General features: G+C 43.0%; 1 protein-coding gene across 2 annotated transcripts in view; it reads right to left on the reverse strand.

Moving 5' to 3' along the window:
• Positions 1-1,304: 1,304 nt before the first annotated feature.
• UNC5C (unc-5 netrin receptor C) overlaps positions 1,305-15,037 on the reverse strand; it is a 385,680-nt gene continuing 371,947 nt past the window's right edge. Inside the window, exons 15-16 of one of the 2 annotated variants that reach the window (XM_002804156.4) lie at positions 8,919-9,097; positions 1,305-8,163 (exon numbers count right to left, since the gene is read on the reverse strand). In XM_002804156.4, the coding sequence (XP_002804202.2) occupies positions 7,998-8,163; positions 8,919-9,097 (345 nt within the window). In that variant the 3' untranslated portion in view covers positions 1,305-7,997. The remainder of the gene's footprint in view (positions 8,164-8,918; positions 9,098-15,037) is intronic. The other variant, XM_015138825.3, reaches the window with a different exon arrangement.

The following is a 15,037-nucleotide window of genomic DNA, read 5'->3' on the forward strand; positions in this document are numbered from 1 at the left end:
TGTTGTCTCTATCTGGTCACAGCAGCAAGGTACAGATGACCACGCTCTCAGAAGTTTTGTCTCTGCAAAGTGATTCCTAATTTCTACCTTAGGTTCTGATCTGAGCTTAGCTGTGGGAATCTCTGGGACTGCTGAAGGTTCTTTGCTTGGCATCCGTATGCTGGTACTGAGACGGGAACAGAGGGAGGCCAAGCTTCAGAACTCTCCAGGGACCTCCACTCAAAGACAGGGGCTTAGGTTGGGCCCTCAGTGAATAGTCTTTGAAAATGCATGCATGCCATCCTAGGTAAGGCCTTCTCAGCAGGAATCTCAGCTACCAAAGCTTCTAATTAGGGATTAGCAGTCTGGTAACAGGGCTGAGCCTTTGCCACCATGGGTTTTCTATGTAAAGGACAGTTTTTGTTAGTGTTTTATTGTTTTCATTGTATTTTCATTCTTTTATATGGAATTTGAATTCTCTAGCTCAGCTGCAGCCCTTATTTCTCCCTTTGATTTTTACCCAGGTTCCAGTTGATGTATTTCCATTACTTCCTTAGCCTTGAAGAAACATTGGAATTCGTGATCCCAACATCGATTGTTTTATGTCATTTTCTTCCAGTCCATGGCATGGACCAGTTTCTCAGTGCTGGGCAATGGCTTACACCCTTCTGCCACTGAGGCTGAGGGGAGGGGTGGGGGCAGGTGGCAGTCCATCTAAGGAAGCGTCTCCAGGTCATTCTCTCATAGAGGACAGGGCTGCCTTTGCTTCTAGTCCTCAACCTCACAGCTGCTTCCCACCTCACAGCTGGAGCCCTTAGCTTGCTCGCCCGAAGGCAGTGGCCAGCAGCCCTGTACCAAGTTGAACTCCTCTGCTGGTAGTTGCTCACCTTTCATTTCCTACCTATTAGTATAGTTGTTTGCAAACTTCATTTAAAATCGGATCTCTGGGGGCAGGGCTTGACACTCTATTTAGAAGCTCCCGCCCCAGGGAATTCTGCAGAAGTTCTAGACATTGGTTCTCACCCTTAACTGCTCATTAGTGCCACCCGGGAGTTTTTAACGCCCAAGACTCAGGCTACCCCTAGACCACTTCCATCGGCATCTCTGGAGGTGTGACCCTGGCGTTAGTTCTTAAGGCCCCTCGGGTGATTCCAGTGTGGAGCTGATTTTTTAGTAGCAACATTCTAGAACCTCATCCTGTGCCTGCAGGAGGTTGTGATCACCATCCACGCAGGACCCAAAGCCTTTCTGTCCCACTGAAGAAACACGTGGCGACTCTGAACACGCAGGAGAACCTTGCGTGAAGTGAAGGAGGCAGCACTTCGTTGCTTATAAATATAATTTATTACCTGTTTAAAAATTCTTTCTTACATTTTGTACATGTTGGCTGACAGAATAAATGCAGGCAATTTACAAACGAAGGGGACTGCAGGAGAAATCGGGATTGGCAGCCAGGGAGAGAAAAGAGGCACACCCGGAGCTGGTATCCCTCACCTCCACCACTCAGCAAGGCGCCGGACAGATGTCCGGAGGGCACTCTGCCTCCGCCGGGGATTTTTTAGAAAAGGAATTGCATAGAAGATACAGCAAGAGGGAACTCCACAACAACAAAAGTGTTCCATATCAGAAAAGCCAAGGTTGTCATGTTTCGTTTAAAAAAAAAAAAACGACAAAGCACAAAACCTCAATCCGACCTTTCTGCAGTTGAACTGTTCCAAAGACAGCAGGTGGATGACACTGCCTCTTCAACATGACTGCTGGGGAGTTTTCTCTGACAAACATTGGTGTCTTCTTTACAAAGCGCAAAGAGGAAGGTCACCAACTTGCTTCAGCTCAACATTAAACTCAACACATACAACACCGTGACATCACACACACACAGTGATGTTCCCTGAAACTGGGCTCAATGCATTATGTCTGGAGGGCGAGGGCTGCACTACCAGTAGCAGGTCTAGGAAAGCATGAAGAAGAGAATGCAAATCACTTGTTCCCACGTGTTCTGACTGCTGTACTTTTTTTTGTCCATGGCCCGGAGGAGTAGACACCTTGAGTTTTACCCCTACATGTACAGATGCCATTCATTACTTTCAGAATAGAAAAGAAGGCAAAGGTATTTTACACCAGCTATAGATTTCTTGCTCTTATATGTCACTCTAAACAGGTTTCACACTGAGAACCTATATAGCTCAGGTCCCGATTCTCTGATGCTGCCTCCATGTGCTCAGGATCAGAGGCCAAAAGAGAGCCCATCCATCCTTAGGCTGTTGATCAGCAAAACCTGCCTACAGTTCGTCTTCTAAACACCAGTACTGAGGGTTATTCCACCCCGGGTCAGTGCCATCAGCTTCTACAGCTGGTCTCATAGTACTTAGTCCAGTAGGCCTTTGGAACTTAAAAATGACACACGACTTAGGCATATTTGTAGGAGACCCTTAAATTATATGATTTGCAATTTATATTTTTGTTGAAGGACAGATCTGAAATGGTATGTTAAGAGGCTGGTATTCAGTAGCAAACACTATGGTAGGTGGGCAGCTGACGATATCTCAGGGCAGCTTCCTTGTTTCTATTTAGAAGCTAGTTGGGCCACAACTCTCACGATATTCTGCAGAGATTCCCAACCTGTGATTCCAGAAGATCACTGGACAGGTCCCTTCAGTAGGCAAGCGTCTGAGTAGACAGCAGGCTCATGAAGAGCTGCTAATAATTGCTGGGCTTGGTGTGCCAGTACACTTGCAGAGTACCAGTTGGTTTGTCCTGCTGATGCCCCCTAACCATGCTAAATAGGTCTGAGGCACACATTACATTTGTTGAATGAGCCCGTTAATATCCTACCACAGATCAATACAATGAGGTGACAGGAAAACCTAGGAACCATGAACTCTTATGAAGACAGGCTGTTAAAGTAGCATTTATGAAAATGGTGTAAGCACAAGGCTGATAAAACTAAAGGATCTGGAAGCTCATTGCTAGACTTAGTCTTCAGAGAAAATCCACCCAGTGCTACACAAAGTCATCTCCCCACCTTTTGAAAATAATAGGTTTTTCACACTAGAATTCTGGAAATATTAATGACTTCATTTGGCTTCCTTGGCCTGTATGGATATGGGTTTACATAACATTGGTTACAATATATTTATTCCCCCTTATGCCTTATTCCATTAAAAAGAAATAATTAGAGATGCAAAGGAAATCTTCCAAAGTGATCATTACTGCCAGAGATTATACAAATAGATCTCTTAGGGTAGAGAAACATTACTTCATTGCACAGAGGCAAAGTTCTAAAGATTTCAGTCAACATTAGCTCAGCAAGATTAAAGAATATATAAAAATAATACAAAAAGAAAAATAAAAACCAAAGAGTAATAGTTGCTCCTATGAGGCACTCGAAAGATAAAAAAAGTTTTGCTAACTTGAGATAATAAAATATTTTCCTTATTAGATCTATAAAATCTAATGCTCATCAACCATTATCTTGAGCAATGATGTTCTGCTTCACAAAAGCTCCTCCATTCTCAAAGAAAATGGATGAAGCCCCATTTCATTTCAGCTGTGTTTCCATGGGCCCCCTCCCGTTTGTTAGCCTTGGGCTTGCACTGAGTTCTCCACATGAAACTGATGACTTGTCCAGAACAACTGCCAAGCAAAAGCTAAGACTCATTCAACTTGAAGGCTTGAGAACCCAACAAGTAAACCTTTTCTACCTTCTTTACGCTCTCTTGCAGGTCCTTATATAGGTTTCTATTTTCCTGGCCCCATAGGGGCAGACCTTATAGAGGCAGAGACCTGTGAATTCTGGGGAGATGGTGATCACCTTATTAACTCCACTCTGCATCCGTGGATTACAGAGGAGTAAGCAGACCAAGAGCACAGCTGCTGTGATGCTGACAGAGACACACAGAAGGACACATGAGACAAGAGCCTTGTTGCACTTCTCCAGGAGAAGTGAAAAGTCTTGATTCCACCCTCAAAACATTGACTTTTAGGATATCTTACTTGTAGGAAAAAATACCTTAAAAAAAAAATCACTGGTCGCACAATTTCAGAGTGTCCTGAACTCAGTCCCCATGATTTTTTTCTCCTAAAAATTGCTCTACTTTTTGATAGTTGAGAGATTTAAATCTCTAAAATAGTATATATGAAAATGGCTGATGATGCAGTTTGATATTGAACACCTCACCCAAAAAGTTGTCCAGTTTTTGAAGAGCCTAACTCGCTCACAGCAGGATGGGGTTTTCCGCACAGCACAGCTGACGACTGTTCATTTGGAAGATGCCGTTTGTGAAACAGCTGTTAGCTGTGAGTACCTTGATGTTACACAGGTATGTCATCAGCATGCCAGCTGTCAATTCTGAATCCAACTTTTCTATTCCTTCCAGATACATTAAGGAAACTTGAATGAGTGTGATAAGAAGAAAATAAAAACAGGATGGAACCTCTGCCTTTGGATTCTCAAATTCAGGAGAAAAGAAACTGCTTTCTTCCCTTTGATTAACAACCCCAATGTTCTCTTCCCCAGACATAGTATTCCATTTGCATATATAAGACTTCTTTCTTTCTAAGCAGATACTTCTTACATTTCCAAAGATAAACATTAAGGAGATTTCAAGTATACAAATCCCAATGAAAACCATAAATGATAACAATGACAACTCTGCAAAGACTGTTTTATATAGATTTTACATAGTTCTGTTAAGAAGCAACTTAAGATGTGTTGTGTATGAATGGGTTGATGTACTAGGCTCACAATGACCTGATTTTGAGATGGGGGATGCAAATGAAAAACAAGTGAGAATAAGAAAATTGTAAATTTGAAGTGAAAATGTTCCCACATCTGTTTGTCATAAAGGTCCTTGAACTCTACAGCTTTTCATTCCCTTTGTCAAACACATTCTAGTGAATATTAAACTCAGGTTAGATTGTGTTGCACACCACTAGATGGCAGCATGCACAAATGATAGTTTTTTCTATCCAAATGAAGCCAGCCAAACTTGCCTCTCCAGCGGTGTAGAAAGAAGCAGGACCTATCAGAATAGTTGATGAAGTGGCTTCCTATGAAATGACTGTTATAGCTGGACCTTCTAAGTTTGAAAGCAATCTAACAGCTATTACTTTACTCCAAAGGAGAAGGAAATCAGAATTTGTAGTGAAAATTATTTGGTATAAATAGTGTATGCATGGAAGTTGTCATTCACTTGATAGGAAACATTAAGAATTCTATGACTGGCAGATGAGTACCACACATAAGAAATCAGTCACTTTTCCTTTGTCTGGTGGTGGGAGGTTGAACCAAAAAACAAGCATCTGAAGTGAACCCCAAGGGTTCTCAATGACTTTAAGTAAAACAGTTCCTGTTTGTGTTCAGTATTTCTGTGTTGTTGGTGACTTTTTAGTCAAAGATTTTAGTAACAGTTATGGAATTGAGTCATCTTCATAGCTACATAGCTGCTCCCCTCTCATTTTCACTAGGCATAGAAGTTTCAGCATTCAGTTCAGATAATTCTAGTTCTTGAGTTCCCTAGATGATTCCACAACCCCGGTATTGATGAGTAATCTTGAGAAGTTTATTTCAAAATGTAGGAATGGACAACAGCTCTCTTTCCTCCTCCTCCTTTTAAAAAATGTATGTGTATAACTGTGGGTATATATATTTGATTTTTAATTTAGAATACAGTTTTACTCATTGCTACAAACATTATCCACTGAACTTGTTTACTAGTGCAATCTCTCCCTTCCCCAATCAGTGTACAAATATTTTAAATATGGAAATCCTAATGCGGGGGTGGGCTGAGAGAGGTTTTATAGAATATATGTCCAAAACAGAAGATAAGGAATAAAAAGCATGAAAGAAGAGGCTCCATAGCAAGGTATCAGCAGTTCCTCAGGGATGAGGATGGCAGAGGCATCAATATCAAGATGCTACCAAAATAGGAGCAGAAACATGGAAAGATGGAAGAACATGTATAATTCAAATCTGTTCAGCAACTTGTGTGCCTCCAGCCTAAAAGTAAACCACAGTCATGTTCTAAAGGTTCTGATTCATACACATGTCTGCTTGTTCAGTTTTGGTTTTGCTACTGGGCTTTGATTCTTTAATCCCCACCTGCTGAATGAATTGAGTCCTTGTGTTAAAGAGCTTGTGATGGTCCCAAGGAAACATAATAGTTAGTTTCCACAAAGTAGCGTGTTGACTAACATTTTGCAGGACAACAGTTTTTAAAGAGCTAACTAGACAGCCTTTATAAATGCTACTGAATATTATGACAGCAAAGATTCAGGGTGGGGTTGGGTGGGGTTTGGGGGTGTAGAAAAAATGCACCAAGTTCCTACTGCCAGGTAAACTTGTAGGAGTGGTCTAGATATCAAGATGCCAAGACAATAGTAAAACAGAATTTGCAACCAGTCAGGAAGGCTGGGGGCAGGGGGGTCCCAAGAGAGGCTAAGAAAATGGTAATAAAGGGATGTCATCTCTCAGTGAACAGCATAATGCAATGATGCAGAGTGACTCAAGCCAAACAAACATAATGCAGGTTAGAATAATCATCTTCCATGTCAGAACTATTTGAAAGGCATAACATAGCCTGGGCAAAAGACCAGCTGATTATTTTGAATGATCTAGGTCAGAGTCCATTGTGGTCTTCAGACAGATGAGTGAGACTGGAGGCATCATGGTGGAAGTTGAGCATTTCAGAATGTGGAGATGATCTAATCCCACCCCTTCACTTTCTAGTGAGGACACTGAGGTCCAGTGTGGTTAAATGACTTTCAAGGTGGCGCAACGAGACAGTGACAGACTCACATGAGAACTGGTTTCCTGATCTCCAGTTCAGAGTCCATTCCTCCAACCACACTGCCTCTAAAGTAGAGCACCATAGGGAGTCGACGTGGGGCCACACAATGGCAATAGTAAGAGAAGTTCATAGAGAACACATCTCATCATAAGACTCAGAGGAGAAAGACCCTGCCTGAGCAAGCTGAAAGAACAGACTGACAAAGCCAGTGAGCATTTATCACCTTTCTGGGGCGGAATGAGGGAAAGAAAGGTAAAAGGTCAAGGAAGCTATGCATGTTGAATTAAACTGATGACCACACCCACCTTGATAGGTGAAAAGGTGGGGCAGGTCTAGTCAATACCCAAATACTAACAGTACCACTAACAAAAATAGAAGTTAAAAAAAAATCCTTTTACTAGAATACCTGTAAATACTCATCAATAATAATAATAATACCTTTTTTTAAAAAAAACACTTCATATTGCATATTACAAACACACGTTGTGAAAAAATGCTTGTTTGTGGGGTTAAACATGAATCACTGTCTTCCCTGCAATGCTACAGTTTTATTCCCAAAGGGCACCAGAAGGTCCCTCCAAGGAATAGGAGTCTTAGTTATTTCTTTTTTACACTTAGATTCTCCACTTCCCTGATACAAACAATAACACTGGTTCTACAAGTTCTAGAAACAGAACACTGATGGGAGGATTATCTGAGACACTTGATGCACACGATTTGTAGCAAAAGTCTGATTTCTCTGTAAATTACTAATCTGAAATAGACACAACAAACCGTCCACAGCTTCAACTTCAAATGATTTGAACAAAAATAGAACGAGCCATGGACAGTGTCTGCATCCCTGTCCAATTTGATGTAAACAACATTTGTAGAAATTGGGTTTGTTAAGAAAGTTTATCCATATATCTGGATAGCAATAAAAAGCGTTTCCTAGGAAACTGTAAGATCCTGTACCACACAGCATACAGCCCAACTAAGAGGAAAATTAGGTTGATAGCTAAATTCAAGGTACAAATTTACACAATTTTTCTTAACTCCCGTGATGATGTCCGAGTAAAGTGGGCATGTACATTGGCAGTTGTATCTGTTTTCCTTCTGGCTCCTGCTGCAGTCTTGCCTGTGAAGTGCATTGGTCTCATCTGGATTTCCTCCTCCACTGTGATTCCCCTGGACGGCCACAGACTCCCTGTGCATTTTCGTCCTTCATTTCCCCTTCCAGGATGGTGGTTAATACTGCCCTTCTGCTGCTAAGGACACCACTGTTTCATGTCTTCCCATTTCTTCCAAGACAGCTGCCAGCATGCTCAGGTTTCCATCTGGGAAGTTCTGTGCTTCCCAAAGATCCAGGATTACGCCAGTTGGGCTGGATTTGGTGGCAAAGTAATTCAAGTACCTGTAATTGGGAAAGAGAAAATGTGCTCAACGGTGTGACTTACATATCTATTTTTCCTCAGCTAAACTTTTGTGTCTCTCTACTTGTCTTTAAGTATCCTGGTCCCATGGTGGTTGACAGTGAGCCATCCTAAATAACTAGCCCATGCTTAATTAGATCAGCCCCAGACAGGAGACGTGATATTGAACTTTGTGAACCTCAGCTCTGAGTAAGATAATTTAAGAGACAAGATGTCTATGGGTCATATTCTAAATAGGAAATCAAGAGACTTATGTTTTCTTTCTAGTCCAGGCTTGGATACTCTTTGACAGGTCATGTCACATGTTTTGTTTGGTAGTGACGGTGACATTCCACAAAGTAGAGGCTCCAGAAGTCTCTTTATAACTTAATTTCGAGGCGGTGTTAGCTTGCTAATTATTCATCAAACATTAGGTCCCGCTCAACTGCAGGGGAGGAGCAATAATTACGGTAGTGAATGGTTGTATGATTTGGGGAATTTAGCCCACCAGCTTTGCAAAGTGGATCATGAAACTTGATACTTACCAATGCCAAATAAGCTCAGAATGTCTCTTAGCACTCTTTGCAAGCCTGCAGTGCAAGGTACAAGGATGGAGCTTAATGCATATTTGCAAAATGAAAAACTAAATAGATGTGTGGATGGGGAAAAAAAATGAATGCTACCCTATGTCTAATAGTTATTGGTCCTGGAGAGCACTAACAGAAAGAAGCTAGCCTTGGGGCCTGACCACACCCACCTGTCCAGGTTCAGCTTATGGGCCAGCATCCTCCAGTCATGGCCTCTCGTCTGGGGGGCATCCAGGCTGCTACAGAGCTTCTGCCGGATAGGGAGAGGGATGCTGAAAGCACTAGGCCCCGTGACCGTGGTGATGGTGTTTGCAGGATCCAGCAGTGGCAAATCGATGCCAGTGGGTTCCTGTAGTTCAGGGACAGAAACAACACAGCATTATTTCTGAAGACAAAAGCAATCTCTATTGAACCAATCAACATAATGCCTTGCTTTGAGCGATAAGAAAAGAATGAGTGCTGTTATTCTTCTTCAGAAGAATGGCTTCTTCTTAGCCTGAAAGTTGTGCCTCACTAGATGTAACCTGGCTCCGAGAAAGAGGTATATATATTTTGAGCTAACTTTGCATAGCCACAGATTTATGGCTGTTTGGTGAGGACTGGGCTGGATGGAAAGTTCTGGTGTGATTCGATAACAGCTTTACTAATGGGATTCTCCAGGCTGAGAGAGAAGAGAGGGAATATCAGAGCTTCTAAAGGTTTAAATTTCAGGAGAGGAAAATGTTCAAAAGGGCAGTGCTTTGGGAATGAATAGATCTGAGATTCAAGGCTTCTAGAAACAGCCTGACCTTGAGGGAATGTCCTGGGCAAATGCCCCAGTAGTTCTCCCTCTAAACTCCACAGAAGATTTCTGAGTTCTGCTTTTGTTGAATGAAATGGAACACAGCTCTCCTCTAAATGATATCAACTTAAGGCGAATTTTTTAAAAAAGAAAATGGTAAACACAGTATATTATTGCCTTAAGGCAAGTCGTTAATGGCGTCCTCCAATTGCTGTATATCCTTATTTTTTAAAAATCTAATTTTAGTAGAGAAAACCATAAATTGGCTTTTAAGATAGTCTCAGCTCATAAAACAGCACAAATGCAAAATCTGAATTTCATCTGCAGGAGAAATTCTAATCATTTTCTGATCACTTCTGCTGGTTGGAAAAGCAAAAGCAAATGTTGCCTGGGAACTATTAAAGCAATAAAAGAAAATCTACTTAATCTACTATAAATGCCATCTCTCTCTTTTTAAAGCAGGTAACTTGTTGGTGTGCCTTACTAGTTGCCGGAGGATGAACCGGCCACACCCAGTTTCAGCCATCATGAAGTGTTTGGTTCCTGCTGAGCACTCAGCTCAGGGGCTCAACACCACCATCACCCAGAGCCCCCCAAATGCTGCCCTGCACTGCTTCAGTGGCCTCCCCAGCCGTGAATGCACTGGCACTGCAGGCGGTGTGGTTGCAATTGCCTGTGTGCCAGTGTTGACTAGCAGTGTGTTCCACGTTCCGGGATCAGCAGCAAGTACTCACTTCTAGGCTTATGCAATCCCATGGAACAGGGTCAATCCAGGGGTGTGGAGGGCATTTGAATTCTTTTGCCATGGTATACACAGTGGTGTTGGCTATGATCATGATATTTGTCCTCAAAACCCAAAGCTTGGCAAACTGAGGCTCCAAGCATTCCACTGGCTCTTTTGTGTTAGCTCCAGCACATACCAGGGTTTAAAAGACTGTGGCATGAACAGATGGGAGTCGGAGGCGCTGAATGAGGATCTTGACCCATAGCTCTTTCCCCCATCCGGCACAGGGTTCTTTCCAAGGCAATGAGGAAAGAGGGCTCCTGACCTCTAGGGGAATAGGGCTTAAAGAAAGGTGACCATAAGTGATCTGAGGGCATGTGTCATGTTTATCAATGGATTTATGTTCGGGACATCTGGACTAAATGCACCAATGCCTTTATTAGGCATAGAATGATATTTAGATGGAGTGGAGTGTGGAAGTGAGGATGATACGGACAGGAGACAGGGAAGTAATAAGTAGAAGACAGCGGTTCCCAGCAAAGGCCCCACCCTCAAGCCTGAAGACCTGAAGCCCTAAATGAGGACAGGCATTTCTGTTTTCGTGCCCAAAACATTGCCTTTTGGCCCACCATGCCCCCTATCCTGCCCCCATATAAACCCCAAGCCCCAAGCTCCAGATGAGACCCGCAAGTAAGGAGATGAGGAGGCACACAGACGAGCAGGGCAGCGATAGTGGAACGACATGGCAGAGAAAGAGAGAAGAGGAGGGATGTCTGGATGCTAAGGGGAGTTCAGCGGGGGCAGTGGGAGAAGAGTCTGGCTGCTGGGTGGCCTGACTCTAGGGGAAGATCACCTTCCTACTCCGTCTCCCCTCCTGGCTCCCCACCCGTCCTGCTGAGAACCACCTCCACCACTCGATAAAACCTTGCACTCATCTTTCAAGCCCACATGTGATCCGATTCTTTCAGGACACTGGGCAAGAGCTCAGGATGCAGAAGGCTGTCACACTGGCCCCCTGCCCTTGCAATAATGCAGAGGGCCCATTGAGCTGATTAACACACAAGCCATCTGCAGATGGCAAAGCTAAAGGAGCATACCGTAACACATGCCCACTTGGGCTTCAGAAGTCGCAGATACCCACCCTTAGATGCTGCTGTGGGGCCAGAGCCCAAAAGTGCTCGCCCCGGTTCCTGCTCCTGCCCGTCTGTGTGCTCACCCTCCTGTAAGGGGTTTGCGCTGTGCGGCAACCAAACAGGTGTGCCACAACCCTGTCGTATATTCTGTAAGAGCAATCAGGGAACTCTGGTTTCAAAGAAAAATCACATGCTACTTCCACAGTTTAGTGTCATCGCCCACATCGTGGTCCTGCTTGCTGCTTTTCTGGATAATGACAATAGGGCCTAAAAGGAGACCTACCATATTCCTTAATACACCAGCACCTTGATCATCCCTGGGTGGCAGTGGAAGGTTAAAGTCTGCACAAGGGAGGGCCTTGTTTTGTAGTGCTGTCTTGTGTCCCCAGAGAGCCTTTGTACTGTTGGCCTTAGTACCTCCCCGCTGCTTACCTGTGATCCATCCCATACTTCTGCCCAACTAACCTTCCTAAAGTGCCGCACTGATGAACAGCAATATTTCTCTTTCTCTCCCTCTTATTCTCTCATTAAGAAGTGTTAAATGCCCCTCCTACCACATGAAGTCCAACTCTTAATCAAGCAGTGAAATGTGTGTGTGTGTGTGTGTGTGTATAAATATATATAAAAATATATATATATTTAGAGACAGGGTCTTCATGTGGTAGGAGGGGCATTTAACACTTCTTTGTCACCCAGGCTGGAGTGCCGTGGTGTGATCATAGCTCACTGCAGCCTTGAATTCTTGGGTTCAAGCGATCCTCCCACCTCAGTCTCCCAAATAGCTGAGACTATCGGTATGCACCATCACACTGGGCTAATTTGCATTTTTTTTAAGAGATGGGGTCTCACTGTGTTTTCCAGGCTGGTCTCAAACTCCTGGGCTCAAGTGATCCTCCTAGCTCAGCCTTCCAAAGTCCTGGGATTACAGGTGTGTGAGACACCACACCTGACCCAGTAAGGGATCTTTGTATGACCTTCCTGGTTGGCTGGTATGAGGCTGCAAGGTGACCATGTGAAGTGCAGAGTGCAGCCGGACACGGAGTAGGGCTGTCCACTTGTGCTTCCACTACTTCATTATCTGATCTCAGGTTGCCCCGTCCTTGCCATGACTTGACCTGACTCATACGCTCTTTAGAGTCTGAGCACCACTCATTATTTCTCCTGCCATTTCTAAGCATGAACCTCTAACAGTTATTCTGCCCTTTCTTTGATCTCTGTCCAGCAAAGTCCTCAAAGCCTGGTTCAAAAGTCCTGTGTCCTGGGGCTCCCGGGGCAAGCCTACCCTAGGCGTCAGGCCTGGAGGTCTCCTTGGCACCTCCCAGCTCCTCTGTGCTCCTCACAGTCTGCTCTGTGCATGTTGGCTGTATCTGTAGGTTACTGCCGTTTATTTCTCACATTTCTTATTGGTGAGAGTATATCACCCTCAGACCTCTATGATAACACTGTGCCCCACACACAGAGGCTACTCAATTAATGTTTGTTGAAATGAGAGAAAATATTTGTCCTTAGTACAGAAAGAAGATGAAGCCAGCGCCTGATAGGAGCCCACCCATAGAGCTGCCTTCCAACTAAATGTGGAAGTTAAATCCTGAAATGAGAGGCCAGTTGAAGATAGGCATGGATCTTGGGAGGGCCTGCTCACATATTCATGTTGTCCCCATTTTCTTGTGGATAAAGAACTATCAGCATTTCATGTGGGCATTAAAGTCCTGAGCTGTCTATCCCTGGCTACTCAGCCTATTTATTTCTGTGTAGATGAAACAAGCTCAATAGGGCATCATTTCTTTGTCTCTCTTATCAAATGGCTGACAACAGCCTTGAAGGTAAAAGTAAAACACATTTATACATTTACATTTCATCTAGTAATTTTAGTTGCTATTAGTTCTTCCTTTACTTCTAGGTAAAAGTAGAGTTCATGGTCACAGAATGCTTATCTCAATAATCATTTATAATATCGGTACCATCAGTCTTTGATGTTATGATTTCCTTATGTAAACATATGATTTTTCAACATTAGTCAAACAGCTGCTATGGGTGATGATACACATATTCAGGACTCCACAGTCCTAAAACAACTTTTTATTTTGACATTTGGACTTTTCCTAAAGTCACTTAGAAAAACTAGATTTTCCCAATGGTCATTTTGAGCAGGTTATGGAAAGCAGAAGATGTAAACAGATGAAATGGCTATAGCAGAGTGATATTACTTTGTACATTTATTTTAAATATTTATTTGTGTATACAAAAGTGCTATGCATCACGACTTGAGGTTATAAGATCTAGCAAATATAAAAATTATAATTGCTTTTATTACCTATAAATCTATTATTAAAGTAGATGAGGACGAGCACGGTTGCTCACACCTATAAACCCAGCACTTTGGGAGGCCAAGGTGGGTGGATGACCTGAGGTCAGGAGTTTGAGACCAGCCTGGCCAACGTGGTGAAACCCTGTCTCTACTATCAACACAAAAATGAGCCGGGTGTGGTGGCACACGCCTGTAATCCCAGCTACTCGGGAGACTGAGGCAGGAGAATTGCTTGAACCCAGGAGGCGGAGGTTGCAGTGAGCCGAGATCATGCCACTGCACTCCAGTCTGGGCCACAGAGCAAGACTCCATCTCAAAAATAAATAAATAAATAAAAGTAGATGACTCATACTGCCTCCTAAAACTGCACCTTTTTTCAGGGTTCAGAGCCTTCAACTAAAGCAATGTTGTGATAAACTAACTTGGGGATACATGCTACCTTCTTTTCTCTGGGAGCTAATTTTTGTTTATTTATATTTAGTTTTCATTTATTTATTTATATAGGATCTGAGTTTTATTTTTGTGCTTATTTTGATAGAAAGAAAATCTGAAACCTCAATTGATGACAGACCCCACAGATTGAAGAAGCAAAGTTGACTCAAAAGCCCTGTTATTCTTATGGCATTAATGGCACCAGTGAAAATGGTGAACATAGATTAAGCACGTGCTCTGGGCCAAGTTCTGTTTAGAACACTTACTAACATTCTCCCATTTAATTCCCACACAGGCCCAAGATAATATTCTATACCAATTTACACATGGGGAAACTGAGGCAAGAAAGGATTAAGTCATTGGCCCTATCTCCATGGAACTGTCATGGGAATTTCCCATGATGCATGTCTGCCTGTAACTGAACAAAACAGATGTGAAAAAAAACTATAAATTTATCTGTCCTCTGTACCATGTTTTCTTTTGGAGATAATGAGTAGCTTCCTGGTTACTCTCTCTGCACTTTTCTATGAAACAAACAAAAAAAAGAAAAAATAATCTTTTATCATCTTTTACACTTGGACATTCATTTGTGCCAATACAGTTAGTCTTCCAGACATTTTCCTTCTGAAACTTCATCTCTGTGAAATTAAAGCCTTTGTCTCTAGTTAAGGAATCCCTGGCTAAATCACCCAGAGACAACTGGCTGGCCCTTGAAGTAATCAGAGTAGATGTCACGCACAGCCTGGTCTCTGGGGTGGGCAACAGGTCCTCTGTCTTGACAGGACAGGCCAAGGGCTGTGTGGCTATATAAATGACAGCTGGTGAGTGCGTTGGGTGGTGGGTGGCTGGAGGGAGGGGTAGCATATTTCTGGCAAGTCAGCTCATTTCTGAGAGATGGGACATTGGAATGG

Source organism: Macaca mulatta, chromosome 5 (genome assembly GCF_049350105.2).
Source record: "Macaca mulatta isolate MMU2019108-1 chromosome 5, T2T-MMU8v2.0, whole genome shotgun sequence".
NCBI lineage: Eukaryota > Metazoa > Chordata > Mammalia > Primates > Cercopithecidae > Macaca > Macaca mulatta.